This window comes from Protopterus annectens, chromosome 1.part0, assembly GCF_019279795.1.
Source record: "Protopterus annectens isolate FY-2018-M chromosome 1.part0, PAN1.0, whole genome shotgun sequence".
NCBI lineage: Eukaryota > Metazoa > Chordata > Ceratodontiformes > Protopteridae > Protopterus > Protopterus annectens.
Genome location: NC_056725.1, coordinates 1,716,575,618 through 1,716,599,066, shown reverse-complemented (window position 1 = coordinate 1,716,599,066; position 23,449 = coordinate 1,716,575,618). Strand labels below are relative to the sequence as shown.

The 23,449-nt window shown below is 38.7% G+C and overlaps 1 protein-coding gene across 1 annotated transcript in view; it reads left to right on the top strand.

Moving 5' to 3' along the window:
• ADGB (androglobin) overlaps window positions 1-23,449 on the top strand; it is a 4,124,629-nt gene that overhangs the window by 3,374,674 nt on the left and 726,506 nt on the right. Inside the window, exon 29 of the mRNA XM_044074542.1 lies at window positions 4,290-4,480. Within this exon, the coding sequence (XP_043930477.1) occupies window positions 4,290-4,480 (191 nt within the window). The remainder of the gene's footprint in view (window positions 1-4,289; window positions 4,481-23,449) is intronic.

The following is a 23,449-nucleotide window of genomic DNA, read 5'->3' as shown; positions in this document are numbered from 1 at the left end:
CTTTATGAATCAGTTTGTGATAGTGCCCACGTTCAAATTGATGTCACCTCACAATTTGTTGCCCCTTATTCCTCATTTGAGATTCCTAGTGACTTTAGTTTTAAAATATGCATTTCTTCACATTCCTATACATCCAGATTTCAGACATTTCTTAAGGTTTCCAGTGTCTGGATCACATTACTGTTCTCTGCCTTACCCTATGGGCTATCTAATGCACCAAGGGTTTTCACAAAATGTCTAGCTCCAGTGATAGCCTACTGCAGACTGCAAGGTATTCACATTTTTCCTCATTTAGATGACTTTTTCATCTTTACAGTTTTTTTTTTCAAATAGTCAGGAATATCTTACTTGGGGAAGTAATCTCCTTCACAGGCATTGAGTCCAAGATAACATTCAGAAGTATATTCTGACTCCTTTTCATTTGATTCTTCAGTTCAAAGAGCTTTTCTTCCAAAGGGAAAAAATAGATCTATATTTAGATCTATTCCTGAGGTTTTCCACTCAGACATCTACCCCAATAAGTGAATTCCACAAGATTCTGGGTCTCATAGCATCTATGATACTCATGATACCTTTTGCAAGACTTCACATGAGAAAGCTACAATGGTAACTGAAATCTCTATGATCTCAACAACAATATCCTTTGACTTTTCAGATTCCAGTTTTGGGATTTGCAAAAAGGTTGATTGTCTGGTGGGGATACCATATTTTTCATAATGCAAGTCTCCCATTCTCCCATCCTGCTCCAGCACAGTCAGTCATAATGGATGCCTCAGACTTTGCTTGGAGACTAGTACCAATGGGAATAAAAGTGCAGGGTCTTTGGCAAAAAAAAAAAAAAGACAGCCCAAAACAAACATAAAAGAGATGTTAGCTCTTATAAGTGCTGTCATCTCTTTCAGTTACCTGTGATTCCTGGGGCATCTACAAGTGTTTACTAATGACATCACAGTGATGTTGCACATAAGCAGGGATGAGCCAGCTCTTACCCTATGTGCAGACTTGACACGATATCCTAGGATATAGATTTTTAGCACAGTCTCACTGTACATGTTACATTTAGTCAGAGCAAAACTGAGTGGCAGACAAGCATGAATGGAAGCTGAATCTAAGGGTCTTCCAAGATTTAATCCATCTGTGGGGAACACCTCAAATAGATACTTTGCTCTAAACAATCAATTGGCAACATTTTGTTCCAGAAGTCCATGCAAGAAGGCCTGGAAGACAGATGCCTTTTCTTTTCTATGCACAAGAATGTTCTTGCTGTTCTTGCATGCTTTTCTACTGTTTCCATATTATTCAAGGTACTTCTGATGATTCAGAAGTACTCCCTAAAGATCATATATGTGACTTCTTTTTGGTCCAGGTAACAGTGGTTCTCCTGTCTTCAGGAAATGGCTGTGGGCAATTACCACAAGCTTACTTAGAGACTAGATTTATGCCCACAAGAGTGTCTGATGTATCCCATCCCCAAACAACTGAAACTAACTGCCTGTATGATAGAGTTTTTACTAGGCATTTTTTTCTGTGGATATACGCCATGTATTAATGGTGGCAAGACAACCTGCTACTATAAAATCTTATATTAGCAAATGGAAAATGTTTCTAGTTATTAATACATTTTCCAAAAATAAATAAGTTCCAAGACATTACCCAAAATTTGTTGTCCTCTGTAGAAACCTGGCTAAAAAAATCAAACCTCATGCTCATCCCCAAGAAAACTAAATTAATGATTTTTACCTCAAAAAGTCACCAAAAATCAAATGCAATCTTTAAGTCAAATAATACTGTCATTGAAATTGTAACTTATAGTAAACTTCTAAGCTTTATAATAGATGACAATCTCAGATATAACCAACATATACTGCATACCATTAAATCTACATACCAGAAACTAGGCTCCCTTTATAGGAATTCCTTACAGATACTGCAAGAAAAACTGTAGCCACAACCTTCTTACTAACAACTCTGCTATCTGGCACTTCTATCCTAACAAACTTAAACAATACCCAAAGAAAGAAACTCACCTCCTGCTGCAATAAAATAGCTAGATTTGCCACAAATCTCCCTTATCAGACTCACCATTGGCATAGCTTAAAACAATTAAACTGGTTTGAACTGCAGAACTACCTAGCATTTTCACAACTAAGTACAGCACAGAAACTCATTCATCATCCAGAAAAATGCCCTGCACTAAAAAACATATTACTGCCTTACTGTCCAACAAGGGACCTCCATTCTAGTAATAAATTCTTACTATTCACAAATAAGTCAAATAATGTTGCAAGACACTCATTCTACTCCCAATATATTGCTAAACACTGGAATAGTATCCCCATGCAAATAAAACTCTCAGTTTTAAATCAATGCTTAAATAACATCTTAACCAGTCCTGGTCCTGCACATACTCATCACAAAGTTAAGATTTTGTGCTCATGGTATAATACTCTCCAAATACTTTTCTTAAACAGAACACCCTTAACCTCTCACTGAAATGACAAAACAGTTTTTATACATAACGGCTACCTGTACAATTCACTAAGCTGCATGTAAGCTTTCTCCTTTGTAACTTCTACCTCTGTAAAATCTTAATATGTATAAATGTAAATACTGTATGTGTAGCTATTGTATGTGTAACTATTGTATGTGTATAGATGTAAAAAGAAATATAACTACTCTGTGCTTAACTGGAACAAAGTATAATGCTGTGTAAACAAATGAAGCTTTTCTCTCCAGGTATCCACTGAAAAGGGGTACTACCCAGTCAGATCTTCAAAGTACAAAGATAAATAAATAATTTATAGAATATAATGACAGGGCTTTGAGTCAGTCCATGTATGATATGTTGCTATCTTAGGTAACCATTTGAAATGTCAGGACCCGCTAGAGTGAGTACTGAAATGCAGAGACTGATTGGCCAGAAGATCAGATTTACATATAGTAATTCCGAGATGACATTTTCTTCGAGGTATGGAAGTTTTTGAGTTGGTAAATATAAGTTCAAGGGGTATGGGGGACTTGCCCCACACATGGAAGGGTGCAGGGGGGCTTGCAATTTTCAAGACTCGCTCTTCTCCTGTGTTTTTAGTCTTTTTTTAGGCTTTTGGGCACTTAGCATTTTGAGTGCTGATATTTCAATAGGGAGCCATTGTCTTACGGCACGTCAGCCTGATTTTGTTTTCCACAAATATAGTGTTTCTTTCAGCTCTAATACTTCCTTTGTGATGAAAGTATAATCTATGATGTGAAGTTGTTCAATCTCGCCGTTTGTTCTTACACGTGGGTTCGGAGCCGATCCATCAGCTTCGAACCCACGTGTAAGAACAAAGGCGAGATGAACAACTCACATGGAACGTTATGGTAAGAACATAACTTCTTTTTACTTTAAGCCAGACTATCCTTCTTTTGGTCTTCTTTCCAGAACCTGAAAATGAGGGAGAAGGGATACTTCATACCTTGGGCGTCCACGGATAACTCGGGTGCTAACTTGACAGACCAAAATTTTTCAGACCTTCTAATCAGTTTGTCATTTGCTGTGAAAGTAAAAGGTAAGGACTGCCAGTGCCAAAACAGACTATTTCTAAATGGTTGTCTCATGCTATTTCTTTTAGTTACTCTCACCACAACAAAACAATTCCAGGCATGTTCAAGGCTCATTCTACCAGGGTCTTGGCTTCATCTGTGACTTTTTGGAAAGGGTTGGAGTCGAGAAGTGTTCTAGAAGTAGCAACTTGTTATTATGTGCATATTTTCACAAAGTACTATAAAATAGATTCCTTGTCAGGGACTAGGACCAATCTTTACGGGTTCTTGGACCCTCATCCTTCTTCTGCCAATTTATATAAGCTATGGTAATCTACCCATATAGTTTAGGCTTCTGTAATAGTGATCAATATGAAGAACATAGTATAGTTGTGTAAGTAAACTTACAATAACAGTAGATGTTCAAATAATCACTGTTGCAGAAGCCATTCCCTCCCTCCATCCCACATATTTTGCATGTTTTGAACATTCATTTTTCTTTTCCTAGCATTGTCCTTCTCAGGGCTTTAGCTTCCCTCTGCCTGTTGACATGAAAGCACGCATACTTGACTTTCAGTCAGCTCAGTTCAAGCTGACTAACTGTTTAGATGCACAGAAAGTGCCCTGAAGATTTGGAAGCTGTCCGACTGTTGTATCTTTTGTTGGCTATAATCTATTTAGCTTAGGCTACTGCAGCAGCGATCTTTCAAACATGTAATTTTATGGTAAGATTACTTACTTAACTGTACTTTATATTTCATAAACAGCAACCAGAAGTCAGCCTACTCAGAACCTTGCCATAGGTGGCAAGAAAGGAACTGTTAGTCCAGGTGGCAGTCAAAAAGGAGGAAGGTCTGCATCCAGAGCTGGAAATGCAATGGAACCCATGCTGATTACAGAAGATGACAATGCCAGTCTTGCTGGAGTAATTGAAGAGAAGACAACTGAACAGCAAGTAGTGAGTCATTCTCATGTATTATAAATTCACTAGGTTCCTCTTACTGAAAATTGATTTGATACTCAAAGCAAATAATTTTAATATGCAGCTTGAATAATAACAGGTGCTAATTTCTTAAACTAAACTTGTCTGTTAAGAAATATAATTTAAGATAATAAGATGTCTGACAGTAAATTATTTTAATTTCATTGATCAGTAGAAAACATGAAGATATTAAATAGACCAGGTATATATTAATATTTTTATGGAGTAAGATAAAGCTGTTTGCACTACTTGCGATGTTCCTCATAAGATCACTGTTGCAGTACTCTTTACAAGTGGGACTTATCTGCTTAGATACCTATGCATTCAGCCTATCTACAAACCTTGAGCTTTTTCCTTGCATGCCATACACCTGCCCTTAGCATAAGCTGATGTGTTAGTATAAGAGGGATGTCTGGAAGTGGAGCAACTCAGAAATGTCTTGCTACTAGTCCACATCTGCAGACTTCTGTCAGTGTCAAGTTCAGTTATCCATTATGGTTGGCTTCAGTACCAGAGACTCAGGCAGATAAGTACTCCAATGGAGACTGTTCTTTTACTACATTGCTTTTCATAGGTTCATAGATTGGTACTAGGCCTATACAAGCCTAGCCATAACAATTCCCTGGCTATTTCTTCCCACAGTATTTACTTCCCTGGACCCCTGTCTAGCAGGGTGACTGACGTGATCTTTTCTTTGATAACATTACTTTATGTCAGTCAGGAAAAAAGAGAAGTGCAACTATGTGCATCAGATTCTTTATAAGGAGTCCCTCTTATGTTGCTTATTTTGTCTGGGGGCAGAATATGAAGTTAAAGTTGGTTCTGTTTGTCAGACGTTCATCCCTAAAACTATCCAGGGTAGACCAAACATTCTTAAAACTTACAGCATAAACAGCTTCAGATGTTAGCTCACACTTTCATGACATCATCATTATCATCCTCTGACATCACCCCTCAGTTAAAAGGGAAACGCAAAACAGGGAGATGCTTGAATTAAAACAGACTTCCACTACTCAGTGTTGGCCTGAGATAATTCTATCTGCTGAGGCAGTTTTGCAGCCTCTAGACCATCTTCCTTCTTCCCTGGGCCCTCTAATGTTGTACCTTTGGAGGCTGTTATGTCAAAGGAACTTAGCATGGCTGATCAGACCGATTGTATGTGCGACTTGCAGGGAAAGGACAAAGGAGACATGCACCACCTCCTTATTTGCAAGGATATTCAAGACTCCCTGATGAAATTCCTTCAGCTTCCATCCCAAGAACCACATGTCTGGATGTTACCCATAAACATACTTAAAAATCTAAGCATATTTCTTCCTCCTCTATCCCACTACAAATATCTTGATTAATTTTGCTCATGGACTTTTCAAAGCTGTTCAAGCTTTTCAGATTGGCCAGCCTTCCTCCTCCTCTTCTTCAACTACTTTAAAAAGAAAAAGAGATTCTTCTTCTTGTGAGGAAGAGATCTTTCTGATTCAGAACAAGGGGGTTTAGACTGTGCATCCCAAATTCCTTCCCCTTCTGGTTTTGAATGGGAGCAGATGACTTCTTGTCTTCACTGAACTACCGAAGAGTTTTACTTTGGGGAGCATTGCAAAGATGGAAGATTTTTGAAATGGGAAGGCAGTGAAGTCTGTGACTCCCAGAGGCAATATTATGAACTTTTAAATATGGATGCTTTCAAATCAACTATTTCTCCTATTTTTTAGAGCACTAGACTATGCTTTCCTGGCTGATACCTTATCATTCAGCTCCCAACCTGCAGGTCCCCTAAAACCACATAGATTTTATAGAGTTTCTGATAGCCATAAATATGTCTACAAAGACTCCATGGCTGATCCAGTTGTCATCTCTCAAGCCATGCAATTGAACCAAGATTATTCCTGCTGCCAATTTTATTCCTAACGATAAACAAATAAACCTTTAGATAAACAAGGCAAAAGGTTTCTACATTTGTCACCTTATACTTCATTGCTACTAATTGTCAAATTCACATAGCAAAATATCTTGTAGCCATTCTCGGTAATATTGGACAGGTTATAGCTAACATCCCCAATGGAGATATTAATGCTAGCCTTTGGACATGCTACATTCAGTTACCCAGGTATCTAAATATAGCATAAAATGTGGGTATGGGTAGTGTGATGTGGATGTTTATTCTAGGACAGCTGTCATGAGGTGACATACTTGGCTAAGGCTTCAGCACTAAGCAGAAGATGCCAAAGATGAATTGCTAAATGCTTCCTTAGTTAAAGATGTAATATGTGGAAATCCATCTGCAAAAGTTTTCAAAACAGATGAAAGAAAAAAATGTATGCACGATGTAAGACAACTTTTTTTGTATCCAGTACCTAAGTTTTAGAAACATTATCCAACTAAAAAACAGAACGCTTCTTTTGTAAGCCACCTAAATCCAAATAACAAAATCAGGGAGGGATTAGTTTAAAACAAAATGACAAAGAAGGTGTCAAAAGAAGATGAAGTGAATTTCAAGGATTCAATTTACAAAGGATAAATTCTTGACTATCCTTGCAAAGATTCCCCTTACAACAGACTCTTGGGTGCTAGACACTATACAACAGTGCATCCGATCTGACATGTGGGTCCTTGAGTTGATCCTCCCTCTCAGGATGAGGAAGTATTATTTTATGCCTATGGGATGATGCTATTTACATTCTGGGTGGTCCCTTCAGCTGATAAATAAACTGACTTAGCAGCTAGTAGGTCTTGACAGGGGCCTGACATCTATGAGGCAATCCCACACAAGTTGGACAAAATTCTTCACCCTCCAAAAGAAAAATGGTACTGGGCCATATCCCCTGCTTTCAACTCCGTCACTGTGGTGGCAGCCACCAAAAGAAAGCTTTCTGAAGGTTATCTCTCTCTCTCTCTCTCTCTCTCTCTCTGTGTGTGTGTGTATATATACATATATATATATATATATATATATATATATATATATATATATATATATATATATATTTATTTGTATATAGCCATCCTCCCAATAAAGAGTTCATAGCAATGCATAGATGTGGGAAGCAGGTGTATGCTTAGGGGACTTTTGGTCTTAGAACCCTGTACTGTACCATGCAAACACACACACACACACACACACACACACACACACACACACACACACACACACACACAGACACACACACAAAAACAGGTTTTAGAGAGATTTATCCCAGCAGTCTTTATCTACACTGAAAGTCCCACTATTGATGGGATCCAAGAAGCATCTCAAAGTTACCCTGACTACCATGTCCAATACTGCAAAACTCTTTATGCACCTAATGCATAATGCAGCTAGGGAATCCAGGAGTGGCATGGCCATGAGATGTCATGCATGGTTGTACCTATGTAATTTTGCTGACAACTTTAAAGTGTCTTTCACAAATGCCCAGTTTGATGGGTCATCCTTGTTTGGCCTATCTGTGAAACAATGCAGAAGATTAAACAAGATGGTAAGACCCTTTACTTACCTTCTACTATTGGAGTGAAATTTAAGGTTCTGCAAACATCTTATAATAGGAACCAAAAAGGACCATGTCCCCTCTGGTTTCGGAAGTCTTTTGACTTACCTTTCTTACAGGGTTGGCTATGGCAAAAGTAGACCTCTCAACAGATGTAGGCCCAGGGGCAAGGAGGTCTGCAGTACCAGGGATATCACAGACCCTTTTCTTTCAGGAGACCCCAGAATCACTGAAGGCCTACCCAGCTGCTCCTCACTGGAGGCAGAGAGGAATCATTTCCATCTATCCCGTTTGTGGCAGGACATCACATCACACAAGTAGGTAAGAAAGAGAATATCCAGAGACTATTACATTACATGTTTGGTAGCCCCTCCGCAGCTCTGCAACCCATTACTGGATGTCCCACCCAACCTGGCAAAGGCTCCATGAACAGAGATAGTTTCTCTTCTTGCCGAAAGAACCATCCAAGAGGGCCCAGCAGACTAGAGAGAGCCAGGATTTTGTTCCAGGTACTTTTTGGTTCAGAAGAAGATTCAGAACCTCAGGTCCATATTGGACCTTATCCTTCTAAACAAAAATGTGTGCAAGACCTGGTTCGGGGTGGTCATGGTGCAATCAATTTAGATAAGTTCCCAACAAACTAATACTTCAACAGCTCTTAATAGCTCACAAAATTTTATATCAACCAACGAAAATACTAATACTCTTTAACCTCATTTCACCATACAATAACATGAAACACCAACGTTCTTCAAACAAACTACTGATTTATACTCCCAAACCAAATAACTCTGCAGGTGACTGCCTCTTTTCCAACTCTGTTGGAAAAATGTGGAACAAACTACCCTCTGATATCTCATCTTTGTCCGCACTACCACTTTTTAAAAGACAACTGAAAATGCATCCCAATAATCACTAGCTTTGCTCCTGTACGAACCCAGATTAACTTTCCTTCTTCCTCTCTCTCTCTTTGCTTCTACCATAATTACTTTCATTCTCTTCTCCCTATATCCTTGATAGCTACCCCTTTACATAACATCTATGTAGGTAAATGTTACCTCATATATACTGTATGACCATTGTAAAAAAAAAAAAAAAACTTATTTCATTTTTTAAAACATTTTATTATTTCTCTTTTTGTTTTTGCTCCTATCATATTTGTATATTACATATATTAACTAACTCTGTTTTGCCTATTGTATTGTATTGCCTATTGCTGTTTAAACTTGTAATAACCATTGGAGCTTTTCTCCCCGGGCCTCTACTGAAAATGGAGATATATCCAGTTGGACTAGCCCAGTCAACAAATGTAAAATAAATAAATAAATAAAATAAAAGTTCCCTTTAGGGAAAAACCTTCTAGGTTACTTTTAAATGTGTTTAAAGTTACTTTTTTTGTGAAAAAAGAAGTACGTTTAATATAGGAAACGTATTTTCCTTGACTGTCTCATAATTTGTACGCACTTTTAAATGGGAGTGCACTTTTTTTATTTTTTTTTTAAAGTTTTTTTAAAACTACTTTTTCTGTCGAGAAGCTGTAATTATTTTACATTTTGGAGCAGGGGTAGGTGTTTAAAGTGGTTTTTACTGTGCTTTTTTTTTGAAAAAGTTACTTTCTTACTACTCTCCTGTTTTACCACTGACTGCTGCTAAGCTTCCCTGATAGGTGCTGTGGGATCTTTTTCATCTACCACAAACTCAGGCAGATGGGGCCTCAGTTTAATGTCTCATCTGAAGGCAGACACACTCAGGAGTGCAGCATCCTCTTTATGTTGCACTGCAGTGTCAGCAATCCATCTACCTGATGTGTGAATAAGACCCACAGCCTTCTGCACCAAAGGCAAATGTAGTACTTGTTGTGCCACTGATATTGCACATTTGACTCCTGTTGAGCCATTTTCTCTGGGCAGGAGTAATTTTTTGGGTGGCTCAGGGGTGTTGTACAGACTATTGACTCAGCTTGTAAGATAGTGTCTAGGATTTCCTGAACCCTCGCTCATCACCCCCAGTGCTGTCAGCATTGGAGGATGTGTTTGTCATGGGTCTATATTGGATGATCGAACTTTCAAAAGTTCGACTGTTATATTGTTGACACCATATGATCGAATTTTTGAAAGTTCGAACGTTTTAATGGAGATCTCCATACAGCACGGAATGGGAAGATTTCCCTTTTCTGCACTGTAGTGCGATCTTGGAGTTGGTATATTTAAAGAGTGGGGTGTGTGGGGGGTGAAGGGGGGCTTACCCCCCCGCTTAAAACATTCAGGTAGGTTATTTGTCTAGTTTATTTTTTTTATTAAATGTTCAAACTTTTAATAGTTTGATCATATGGTGTCGACCATATGACAGTCGAACTTTTAAAAGTTCGATTATCTAATATAGACCCTTTGTCACAATCCATGACTTCTCTGACATCCAACCTGCAGGTAGAATGTACAAAGTTTCTTAAGTTTTTACACACTAATTCCTGCCCTGACCCAGCAACTATAGCTTTAGTTAAGCCAGCTGCTGCCAAGATTTTTGTTAATTCTCCATTTGATAAGGATGGTAAAGCTATTGACAAGTTTGGGAAGAAAACATGTATGCTTCTGCAAGTTTGATTTTTAAGAATTCTAAATTGTCAGGCTCAAATATTAAAGTTTATCCTGACTAATTGTGAAAGTATTAAGAATGTTTTGACTGCAGTTTTCTCTCTTGTGAGGAAAAATGTCACGTGTAGTGTAGTTTCTTCTATTTCTCATGTCACTACTCTTTGAAGTGTGTTTATGACTCTGTAGATATTGATTCCAGGGATGTTGCCACTGATATTGTTTCAAGTAGGTTTGCCCCGCTGCATTGTCAGAACCTCCTAGAAGATGTCAAAAATGAAATTTTGAATTCTCCTTTGGCTAGAGATTTTAAAATGCAAGTTGGTTGCCTGGAGTATAGTGGTCTTGTGTTGCGATCCCCACTCTAGGTGCCAGATCTCTGGGTAGTAGATATCTGGGGTAAACCCATCTAATCTTATAATCCTGAAGGAAGAACAAACAGTGCAAGCAGGTCACCTGTAGCAGAGATCCTACAAGCTCAGCTTTCTCTGCTTTTCGGATAGAGAATTAGTTTTTGAAAACCTCTGCTGCAGAGGTTATGAAAATGTGTGATGAGAGAGATAAGCTGATTCAGAAAATCTCTCAGATTGTTTATCCCTCCTTCTTTAAATCCCCCAAAGGATTTTATGCTCCCTTATACAGTTCTGGCAAGAAACAAAATAAGCAGTCACAAAAATGCTGATAAGCAGACATTTAAAAAGCAATGACAGGGTGGTTCCAAAAAGTGTTCCAACAAAGCAAGGCATAATGACTACATAAGGGACCTTGGTCCCTCCACCCCCAGCAGTCCCTTACCCTTTTCAGAAAGTCAGAATTTCTATTTATCTATTTGGGAACAGATTGCCATTTGTATCTCATTTGTCTGAATCCATGGCAGGAAATTCCTCCTTTTCAGGAGATTCCTCATTATCCACCAGACCAAAACCTTTTCTTTCTTCCTGTCCTACATCATTTGTTATCTCAGGAGGTAATAGAAACTGCTTTTCCTTCACAGCTGGAGAAAGGATTTTACTCAAGAATGTTTTTAGTGCCAAATAAAGAAAATGCCCAGAAATCAGATCTGAATCTTTCTTTCCTCAATCAGTTTGTGATGGTGCTCATCTTAAAAATGGTTTCACTTCACAACCTGTTAACCCTTCTTCCTCATTTGAATTTTCTAATAACCTTACCTTTAAAAGATGCATATCATCACATTCCTGTTCATTTAATTTTCAGGACTTTCTTATTGTTTTGTGTGCCTAGATCACTTTATCAGTCCTCTGCCTTATCCTTTAGGCTATCTGCTGTCCAAGGGTGTTCACAAAGTGTCTAGCTCCTGTTATCGTCCATTGCAGGCTAGAGGGTATCCACATTTTTCCATATTTATATGACTTGTTTATCTCTGCAGAGTTGTTTTCAAAGTTTTAGGAATCTTTCACATGGGTAAGAGATGCCTTGGACTGGCTGAGATTTCAAAAGAATATTTAAGTATTTTCTGACTACATCATATGATTGTATTTCTTTGATGTCTGCTAAACACCTCAATGCAAAGAACTTTTCTTCCACATGAAAAAATAGATCTATATTTAGATATATTCTAGGGGTTTTCCACTTAGACGTCTGTCACAGCTAGGTAATACTTCAGAATTTGGGGTTTCTTGGCTTCCATCATACCTGTTGCAAGACTACACATGGTATCTGAAATCACTTTAGTTCCAGCATCAACAACCATTGTCTTTTCAAATTCTAGTACTGGGCTTTGTGAAAAGGGAAATCACTTGGTGGAGACTTCAATTTTCTCTGAATACAGGTCACCCATTCTACTCTTTTTACTTCAAAGCTGTGAGTCACACCAGACTCCTTAGACTTTGCTGGGGGAGTAGTGTCAATGGGCATAAATGTTCAAGCGCTTTGGGACAGGAAAGACAGACCAAAACACATAAACATGAAAAGATGCTAGCTCTTTTAAAGGCTGTCTCTTTTAAAGGCTGACAGCTATCTGAAACATCTGCAGTCCCCAGGATGTCTTCATGTAGTTATAGACAATATCACAGTGATGTGGTACATAGCAAACAAGGGGGAACCAGGTCTTACCCTGTGTAGACTAGCCATATCAGCATTGGATATAGCTTTACGATACAGTCTCACTCTACAGGTATCTTGCATTCTGGCAGAGCACAATTGTATGGCAGACAACTTGGGCAGGACCAAAGCAGACTTTTACAAATGGAAATTGGATCAGGGAGTCTTCCACAACTTGCTCCATCTGTGGGGCATTCTTCCTAAGGTAGACCTTTTTGTCTCCTCTCTAAACAATCTGCTGGTAAAATTCTGTTCTAGCATTCCATGCAAGAAGGCCTAGAAGAAAAATGTATTTTCCTTTCCTTGGACTAGAATGTTCCTGTATGATTTTTCCACTCATTCCAGTGATAGTTATGGTACTTTTGAAGATTCAGAAGGATTCCTCAGAGATCATTGTGGTCACTCTTTTCTGGCACAAGCAGCACTGGTTCTCCCTTCTTTTGGAATTGGCCAGGGACAATTACCACAGGCTTTCTCAAAGACTGGATTTACTCACAGAAGATCTTTGTATTTGATACATTACAACCCTTGAACAACTACAAATGACTATCTGGATGATAGCTCTTAATACCGTTTATGTACCTGTTTTCTGAGGATGTGCAACAGGTACCAATGGAGACAAGAAAGCCTGGTACTAAATATCATATATAAGCAAAGGGAAAAGGTTTTCTGACTGGTGCCAACAAAACAACCAGCACCAATCCGGGGCTTGTGCTCCTATGGTTTTAGAGTGTTTGTGTGAGTTACTATGGCCTGTTTTACTCTTCTATCAAGATTCATTTGTCGGCCATATCAGCATGTATCCCCCGTCTTTTAATGCATTCTTGTGAAAATGTTTTTTCAGAGGGGTGCTACATTAGAAGCCTCCCAGAAAACCAGTGGCTCCTCCTTGGGCTTTTAATTCTGTGCCAAAGAAACTAACGCAGAAGAGTATATGATTTGCAAGCTCTTATGGTGGGTCAACCTTATCACATCTTCCACAGAGACAGGGTTTCTTTGAGAACTAATCCTTCTTTTATTTATACAGTGATATCCAACTTTACTTTAAGCAAATGTAATCATCATCCTGTTTTCTTTTCTGAACCCTTTGCAAAGGGTTAGACTGTAGAAGTTTTCTGGAAGCAGTAACTTGGTCCTCTGAACATACCTTTACAATGCTCTACAAGCTAGATCTAAGTCAGGCTGTACTAGGACCATTCTTCATGGACTCTTGGACCCTTCTTCTCCACCTCCCAGTTTTTCTAAGCTATAGTAACCTACCCATATAGCTTTGGCTACTACATCCGTGAGCAATATGAAGAACATAGTCAGTTGTATATGTTGTATATGTAAACTTAGCACAACTTAGATGTTTGAATGATCACTGCTGCAGCAGCCACTCTCTCCCTCCTTCTAGCACTTTTGCTTTATGGTGTGTTTTTATGCCAAGGTGTGGACACTAATTTTTTGTTTTTCCTAGCAATGTCCTGTCAGGGCTCAGCCTCACTCTTTCATTTGCATGAAAGTTCCAAAGGGCTTGGCACCCAAACTTTCTCAAGCTGACTAACAGTTTAGGTTTGTGGAAGGTACACTGAAGCTTTGGCAGCTGGCCAGCTGTTATATCCTATACAGGATATAACCAATATAGCTTAGGCTACTTGAAACAGTGATCATTTGAACATCCACTGTTAAGTTTTCTTACACAACTGTACTTTTCCTTCTTTATCCTTTGGGTTGTCCATAGCACCAGTGATTTCTTTTTGCAGATTACAGTGCATCCATATGTTTCCTTTCTCGGATAATTGCTTTATTTTTGCTCTCTTTTCAAAAGAGTTATGATTTTTTGTTCTTTGTCAGAAATCTATTTCATAACCGAGGTTTTCAGCTGAGTTTGGAAAAATCATCTTTCAGTCTTTCCCACAGAATAACTTTTCTTGGACTCATGCTAGACACTTCAAAATGAGGGTATTCCTGCCACGGGAGAAAATATCCTTTTACAGAAAGCATTTACATTAGTCTTTCTTTCCAAACCATGACAACAGCAAGGAAATTCCTCAGGATATTAGTGTACATGGCATCTACAATTCTCTTGGTCTCTTTAACCAGATTATATATGAGAACAATTCAGTGGTTTCTCAAATCATTCTGGACACAGCGGCAGCACCTTCTGTCTTTCCAGAACTTTGTCGGAAAGGAACTTCACTTGTGGTTAGACCAGCTAACTCTGAATACAGGTCTTCCAATTTCTCCCTTAGCCCTTTCTCACTATGTAACTACAGATGCCTCAGACTTTGCCTGGGGGCTGAATCCAAGTGAATCAAAGTACAAGGTCCTTGGGACCATCATTTTAAAAGGAAGCACATAAACATAAAAAAAAAAAATGATGACAGTACTAAATGCAGTCAAAACCCTGAGCTATTTGTGGACTCCAGGACCACTTCTGGTAATCACAGAGAACACCACTGCCATGTGGTAGATAAACAGGTGAAGGAGAACCAGGTTCTATCCTGTATGCAAATTAGTCATGTTAATGTGAGAACTTGCAGTACAGCAGAGCCTTTCGTTGCAGGCTACCTAGTTTCTATCAGAGTCAAATAGTGTCTGTGGCAGACACACTGAGTAGGACCAGGACAGGTTCCCATGAATGGATGCTCCACTAACAGGAGATTATCCACCTGTGGGGGACTCCCCAAGTAAATTCTTTTGCCTCCGTTCACAACAGACAACTGAAAAATTTTGCTGCAGAACTCCTTGCAGAAGACAACAGAAAAATTGTGTTTCAGGACTCTTTGCAGAAAGGCCTGGAAGGCAAACACCTTTTCCTTCCAATGGAAAGGAATGTTCCTTTATGCCTTCTTCACTTTCCTCTGATAACCAGAGTTCTTTAGAGCTGTTCAGAGGTGATATTGATAACCCTCTTTTGGCCTATACAATAGTTGTTCTCCCTTCTGATGAAAATGGCCAAGGGTAATTACCACAAACTTCTCCCAAGATGGAATTACTCACACAGAAAAGGGGCCTTTGGGTTGTCCACAGCACCAAATGTATTCACATTTGACAGCCTGGATGATAGAATTCTAACTCCTCTCAGGCAAATGTTTTCTGAGGATGGGCATTAGGTATTAAAGGAGGCAAGGAATCTGCCACAAGGAAATCTATCTATCTATCTATCTATCTATCTATCTATCTATCTATCTATCTATCTATCTATCTATCTTTTGTTATTTCCATTACGCTAGTGGCCTCTTTTCAGGGGAGTCCTGAGGTAGCTAGGGGAAATTTGACCAGGGCATCAAAGAACTTCCCTTATTGTTTGGAGCCACTAGATGGCACTGCAAAGTTCCTACAGCAGCAAGGAAGAGGCCTAAGAGAAGCAGCAGTATGGAAGAGGAGGAAAGACAAAGCTATGGAGTGATTGGAGGTGAAAAGTGAGAATTTGTAGAAAAAAATGTTAAATATGGAGCTTCAGAATGTAAACAAAGATTCCTGTGGATGTTACAAATGAGCAATGTTTAGCTGTCTCCACAGAGAAGGAAGTAAGTGAGTGAGTCTGTTGAAGTGGTGCATATAACAGAACTGGCATCAGGAGGGCTTGTGTATGGTGTTCTGTTAAAAAGAATTGAGCAGGGTAGTCTAGGTGGCAGTTTTGCTGTTTCATGGGGTGAGATTGTAGATGATTTTTTTGGAAATGCTGAGGATGGTAATGTGGAAAAGGAACCAGGTGATGTGAATACAGAGAATGCTGCAGTTACAAATTATGTAGTAGTGACAGAAAACAAAACAGTAGAGCAGCAGCAAAATGAGGTGTCTGGCTTTGTGGCAGCAGATAATGCAGTATCTAAAATATATAGAGCATTGACAACCAGGCATAAAAGGAGAGCAGCGACAAACTGGAAGTAAAACTGTTTTTAAAAGAAGAGAAGGACAACTTTGAGAATAAGAACAAAAAATGACACTTTATATAGATAGATATTGTGTATGGGACAATTTGGTAACTGTCCTGAGTTTTAAAGTTCAAGAAATTCAGTCTTTTATACTTATTGAGACAGAAACTTTTTGGGACTTAACATTTGAAATGGATGGACTATACTCATCTTAATGACATATTTCTTTTTATGCATCTTGAAATAGTTATGCTATACTCCTGATTATTGACACTGTATAACATTGTATTGCTACTTAATGCCTTGTAATAATCCTGTAACACTGCTGTTTAATGCTAATTTATACTGAAAATTGTATAATATGTTGGAGCTTTTCTCCCCGGGCCTCTGCTGAAAAAAGGCTCTTCAGCCCAGTCAGGCAATCCTAGTCAACAAATGTAAAATAAATAAATAAATAAATAATAGCATAGAAAGGGTCTCAGAAATTAAAGGATATAATTGGTATTGTAGTCAAGAAAAGCTGGCTTTATTTGCAGATGATATTATTTTATACCTGATAAAACTAGAAAAGGACATTTCAGTGTTGAACATTTTGGACAGTTCATATTATTTTTTGAAACATCTCTTCTTGAGCAGTCTCATATTCAGCCAGCCTTTTCTTCATTTCAACCAATGATATTTGCAGTTTTATCACCTCATCTGAATATCTGTTTAAAGCTGCTGCCATTTTTTTCAAAGCTTTTTGTTATTTAAGTTGATATACTCTATCAGTGTTTCATTTATTTTAATCAGTTTGAATCCATTTGACTTATTTTTCCTCTAGGTTCCTGGAAGTCATGTCTTGCACCAAAGCAGGAGCTTGCACTAATTTTTGCTGAACAGTTGCAGAATTATTCCCAGTCAATATTTTCCCCACCTTTTGTGATTGATTTTCTTTCAAATTCTCTGACTTTCTTTTTTGCTGGCATCCAGGCAGTGCACTTGTTAGCCAGTTATTGAAATGTACCAACAATATAAGTTTACTGGTTCTTTCTTTTGAGTTTCTGTTTTCAAATGGGAGAGCTGAAATTTTCATTATGCTCGCTGATAAAATTGCTCCTGGTGGTGTAGTGCCATAGAGGCTGTCCCAGCTGGATTAATTATGGGACTCCAGCTCCATACATTCAGATGGTATTTCTCTTGTTATAGCAATAATCCCTGCTTCCTAAATTGCTGCATTGTAGATTTTAAATGTTGTTCCCCACAAGCTGAAAATGAAGTGGACAGTAGTATTTGGAAGACAAGACTGAATACTAACAAAAATCTCACAAAAAGTCAAAGCTGTGATGACTGCTGTAATTCCACTTGGCACCATTCACTATATTCTCAGGGATGGATTCAGATTCACTTTGTAGTCACATGATGGCCAACTACAGACATACATGAGATGGTAAGTAAGCAGCTGTTGAACAAGACAGCATTATCTGATATCCCACTAGCACTGTGGCCTTATTGAGATACTTTCTGGTTCACACATTCAGTTTTCTACTGGGATACTTAACGGCACATTGTATTTATACATTACTTAGAATACACAGATTTCACAGCATATCATGTCTCTATACCCTGTGGATGTTTTTCTCATTTCTATTCCATTACAGGCACTAACAACATTTGCTTCAAACTATAGTTGAAAAGCCTTACACACATTTATCCATAGACAAGGAATATGATCTTCAAATAAATTGGGTTATTCATGAAGAAGCTTAACATTTTGTTGATTTTCAAAAATATTGACACATGAATCATTGACCTGAAATGGTCAAAGCAAAAAACATCAATCCACAAAGGATCAAAAGAAGACACTAAGCCAATGTTTTTGCAGGGGAGAAAGCCCCCCACACCCCCACATACCCTGATAATGATATATATACCAACTCTGAGATCACTAGAGTGAGGAAAGGTCAATTCCTTGATCCTCCCTGTACCTCAGTCTCCTTGTGAGAAAGCTGGTAAGGTTCAACAAGCTGATTTTTGATCAGCGGTACCAGCTTTCTCACTCTTCGATGAAAGGAAACTTTTTCAAAAAAAGTATGTGGCCATTCATAAACATAGTACACAGACTGCATAGATGCAGTTTTCAACTTTGCATAATATGTTCAGTATGCCTGTTTTCATTGCTATGATTCAGAGACGTAGGCTGTGGCAATGAAGCGTGGTGTACTGAAACCAATCAGCTTTTGTGAATGTTACATAGTGTACATAGCAAGCAGTGGTGTATGTGTGTCTCACTGGTACTCCTGTTAGGAGAGAAGCACTCTGTAGTTTCACAGAATAGCTGAGAACAGCAAAGTAAGGTATGATATACATTGATATACTTTAAATAGGAGCTGGTTCTCACTTTGCTGCCATGTTTAAGAGTAATTCAGAACACTGTTTCTCTCATTAGGCATAACAGTGCAAGCTCAGCACCATTCCTGCAATTTTGGCCATGTTAAAGGAATTCTATACTTCATTTTCAAGTACCTGTATAAATTTGGTGTGTCTGTGAGGTTCTTGACTGATTCCTACATTACTTGGTGTTGTCAGCTGTGCATCTGAACTGATTCCCTTTCACCATGTGCCATCCAGACACAAGCTGAGTACTTATACTTACAAATTGCACTTCCAGCAGATATTTTAGTGATCAACCGCTGACTTCTTGTTTTATTCATGCATTTATCTGTATTTAAGGCTGAAATTACTGCATTTGCTCAAACTGCTAATTAATTGACTTGAAATCCCTTTCTACAGCTAGTTTGTTAAAGCTGTTTTGCAGTAGCATATGCTCTCAAGCAATCGTTTTTATGCTTTTACATTAAGAGGACAAGTGTATTCCATCTAGTGGCCTGATCTACCTGAGATGGAAAATACAGAAGGTAACCTATATAACTAGTACTACTAGGACTGTAAAGAGGGGAGTGATATAATGGTTACGGTCTTAAATACAAGGTACAGGGTTTGATTCTGACCTCTAGTTATTGGCTAGGCTTTTAGCAGTCTGCAGACTGATAACCTAGTATTTACCTATAAACATGTATCCTGCAATTTAGTGATGCAGTGCATACAGTTAAGATGAGAGCAGCTAGTTTGTGGGTCATATAGCACTAATGCCATATCTTAGCACTGTCTAATACCATATCATAGCACTATTCAACTGTAGTTCCTAACCCTAGAGACCTCCATAGGAAACCTGCATAAAATCCAGTCCTCGGATCTTTATAGCCCATCCCAATACAGACCCAGACATCATGGATCTGCTCCTTCTAAACGTTTCCATAGCCAGCTTGGTAGATGTAGGCATCCTGAGACAATGCAGCAGTTTTATCATGTTAACTGACAACCTTTTAATCCATAAAGAAGCCAACACAGTATGCAAGAGAGGTACATGCAAAAACCTCATGAGCAAACAAGGTTGTCAAGACATACATACATACTACATTCACCATACATAGTGCCAAGGCACATAGACCATCTTATGCTGAGGCACTAAAAAGAAACCTCTTCAAATCTGAAAGACATCCTAAGCCTGCAAAGAGCAATGCCTATCCTCAGCAATCTCTAAAGCATACAAGAAAAGCAACACTAAACACTGCACATAAACCTACACCCAGTGGACCCTCGAAAACAAAGCTTATAAGGCAGGCAAACAATTTACTCAGAAGTGTTGTCATAGGAGTCTGCATTGTACAACACACAGATAATCTACTATCAAGAGTAGACAAGGAGAAAATTATATTTAGTTGCACAGGCCCTCAAGTCGTCGCATCTCAGGTAATAGTATGATTCTATCATAGCCCATGTGAGCATCATTGCTCTCAACCTCTTAGAGCAATAAGTCTGGACAAAGCCGTGAACAATGGGGGGAAAAAGGCCCAAAAATAGGGACAATTTTTAAATATTGCTCTTACAAACTTAGAAAGTTGATAGAATAACAGGTTTTGCATGAACAAGAATTTTCTGAAGGGTATAAAGTCTGAATTTCAAATAACTGTGATTATTTTCTGACTTTAGTCCTCACTGATTTGGCAGTGATTTGCCAGAAAAAAACACAATTTTATGAGTAACATCCCAAAAATCTGAGGCAAAAATCTGAATATTCTGCAAAAACTGTACACTTGAGAGTTATGGTGAGCATAAATGACCTGAGACATAAATTTCTGGATTATATGAAGAGAGACATTATAGACCTTTCTGAATATTTGTCCTGGACTGGTATGTGCTTTTCACTGAACAGCATTCTACCTTCACTAATGATGATGCCACACTATGAACAGAAAAATGATTGACTTTAACAACTGAATGAGTTTCTGGTGTCAAGCCAACGTTATTCAATATTTGTCAGCCTGGGAGGACATGGTTAACACACCACTTTGCTTTGCCAAAGATAGCTTGCACCTGTCCCCCCTGGACTTCCGAATTTTGGCTAAAATGTTATCTACTCCCTCAGAGCCTTTTTTAGGCAATGGTAAAGTTATAAACCTACTGACATAGCAAACAAAACCCAAAGGAATCTAAAGGTGTTAGTACTCAATGCTAAGAGCCTTAACAGGAAATGCCACACCCTACAAGCTGTCCTTACTCTGGAGAATATAGATATCTGTGCCATTACCGAGACATGGTTTAAAGCCACAATAAGTATTCCAGAAACACAAGACTACAGTGCCTTCCACACATTTAGATCACAAGCCGCATTGACAGGAACTAAAGGTGGAGTTGTCTTGATCTACATTAGCAACAAGTACACCTCAAGGTTGGTTAAAATGGATCATACCCTTGAGTTCACCCATGTGCACATCACCTTAGATAGAGTCTCTTACCATATTTTAGCAAGTTGTATGTAACCATCTGTCTCAAGCATCCTACAACTCTTATCTAGACCTACTGGAGGCATTCTCCATCCAATCAAACACTCATTTCATGAGATACTTTAACTCTACCTCTCTTTAGACTGGGAAGTACTTTTTCAACTTGCAGGCATGTTAGTGTTCACTCCAACCAGAGGTTCAAAAATACTGGACATTGTTGTCACCAGTATGGAAGAGCATTGTTCCACCCACTTGTCATGTCCTTACTGGTGAAGTTGGATCACAAAGCTGTTCATTCAAAATAAATATCTGCTTTGAAAACCCAGCAAAACCTGTTACAGTTAGAAACAATTCTAAAGCAAACTACATCCTATTATGTGACAGTTTGTCAGAATTCAATGCCCCACCTAACCCAGAGTTCACAAAAGCCTATGCAGAAATATTCACAGAAACACTGTACAGATGTGTAAGTGGATGCCTAGAGGCTGTTGTACCTGTCAGAATAAGCCCAAAACAAACCACACTGGTGGAATCCTTATCTTAACAGGATATATAACAAAGGGAGAAAAGTCGTGACCAAAGTCAGAAAGAGCAACTCTCATAATGACAAGAGCTAACTAATAAAAGTAAAAAGGAAACTAAGAGGACTAATTGAATCCAACAAGGCTAATTATGAAGTCAAGAGAGCATCCAGGATGAAGACAACCACGAGGCCTTCTACAGCTATGTTTGAAACCTCAAAAGTAACATGCAGCAGTGTGCAGAACTAGTAGTAAATCGTACCACCTTCAATGAATAGGGTGATATTGTGAGTCTGCTGGCTGACAAATTCAGCTCGAACTTTAACCCCCCACTCCCCCGCCCCCCCTTGTGAAATTCCTACCAGTATAACCCCCCCCCACACACACACACACACACACACACATACTATCAGCAGGGAGCAGGTTATAGTGATGCTCACTGTAGCTAAAAACACAGCCTCACTGGGGTGAGGTTTATTTCAAGTTTATAGTTATTAGGACTATAATGAAAGGGAACAGAGGGGGCGATATAGTAAATAAAACTGAAATGGAGGAAACTAGGTGGATCATAGAATTGACAGCCCATAGGTTTCCTGGCCTCAATGAAGTCATTCCCATTAAGCCTGCCCTTATAAAAAGGCGGGTTTAGTATTAAATAGTGATTGGTTGTCAAGAATTTTAAATATTTGTCTTTACCAGTAATGCATTGTCTGAAGAAGGATAATAACCCGAAATTGCTTACATTGATTTGAATTTTATTTGCTGTTTTAACTGTTTTACCTGCTGGTTTTATATCAGAGACAAATAAATACTTTTGCAAACTGGTGGCAAATGGAGGATGGCAACCATTATCCACTTTTTCAAGGGTGAACCATCATCCAACCCTGGAAACTACAGACTCATTAGTCTGACTAGGCTAATATGCAAAGACATGGAATGAATTATCATCTAAATGATCAGCAAATACATTGGCAATCTACAGACACTAGACCCACCCCAATTTGGTTTTGTCAAAGTAAAGTCATGCCTACTTAACCTGACAGACTTCTTTGAGAAGATAACCAAGACAATAGATGAAGGGAAACTGGTGCATACCACCTAGCATTCAACACAATACTTCACTCAGGTATTGAGGACAAACTTACTGAACTAGCCATATATCCCTATATAACTCGTTGGATTGCCAGCTGGCTCACATATAGTACCAAAGAAGTCAGGATTGGTGAGACCATCTCCACTAAGAGGCAAGTCACTAGTGGAGTACCATAGGGCTTCATGCTGAATTCAGTCCTGTTTGGCATCTACTTCTCAGAGATCAAGGCTAATGGCAAGGGCCTATTGCTCACCAGGTTCACAGACAACTGCAAATTGAGAGATATCACAAATGACATGGCACTAACAATCCTGCAAGAGATAAATGATGTGCGCCAAAGTCAAAGATTAAACCTCAATCCAAAGAAGTGCATTAGATTGTCCTCTGGAAAAATGTCTACCCAGGTAAATTACTCCATTGATAAAATATCCCTAAGAGTTGAGCCTGTAGTTAGAGGTCTGGGAACATATGCAGACAATAATTTGGCCTTTGACCAACACGTAGCCAAGGTAGT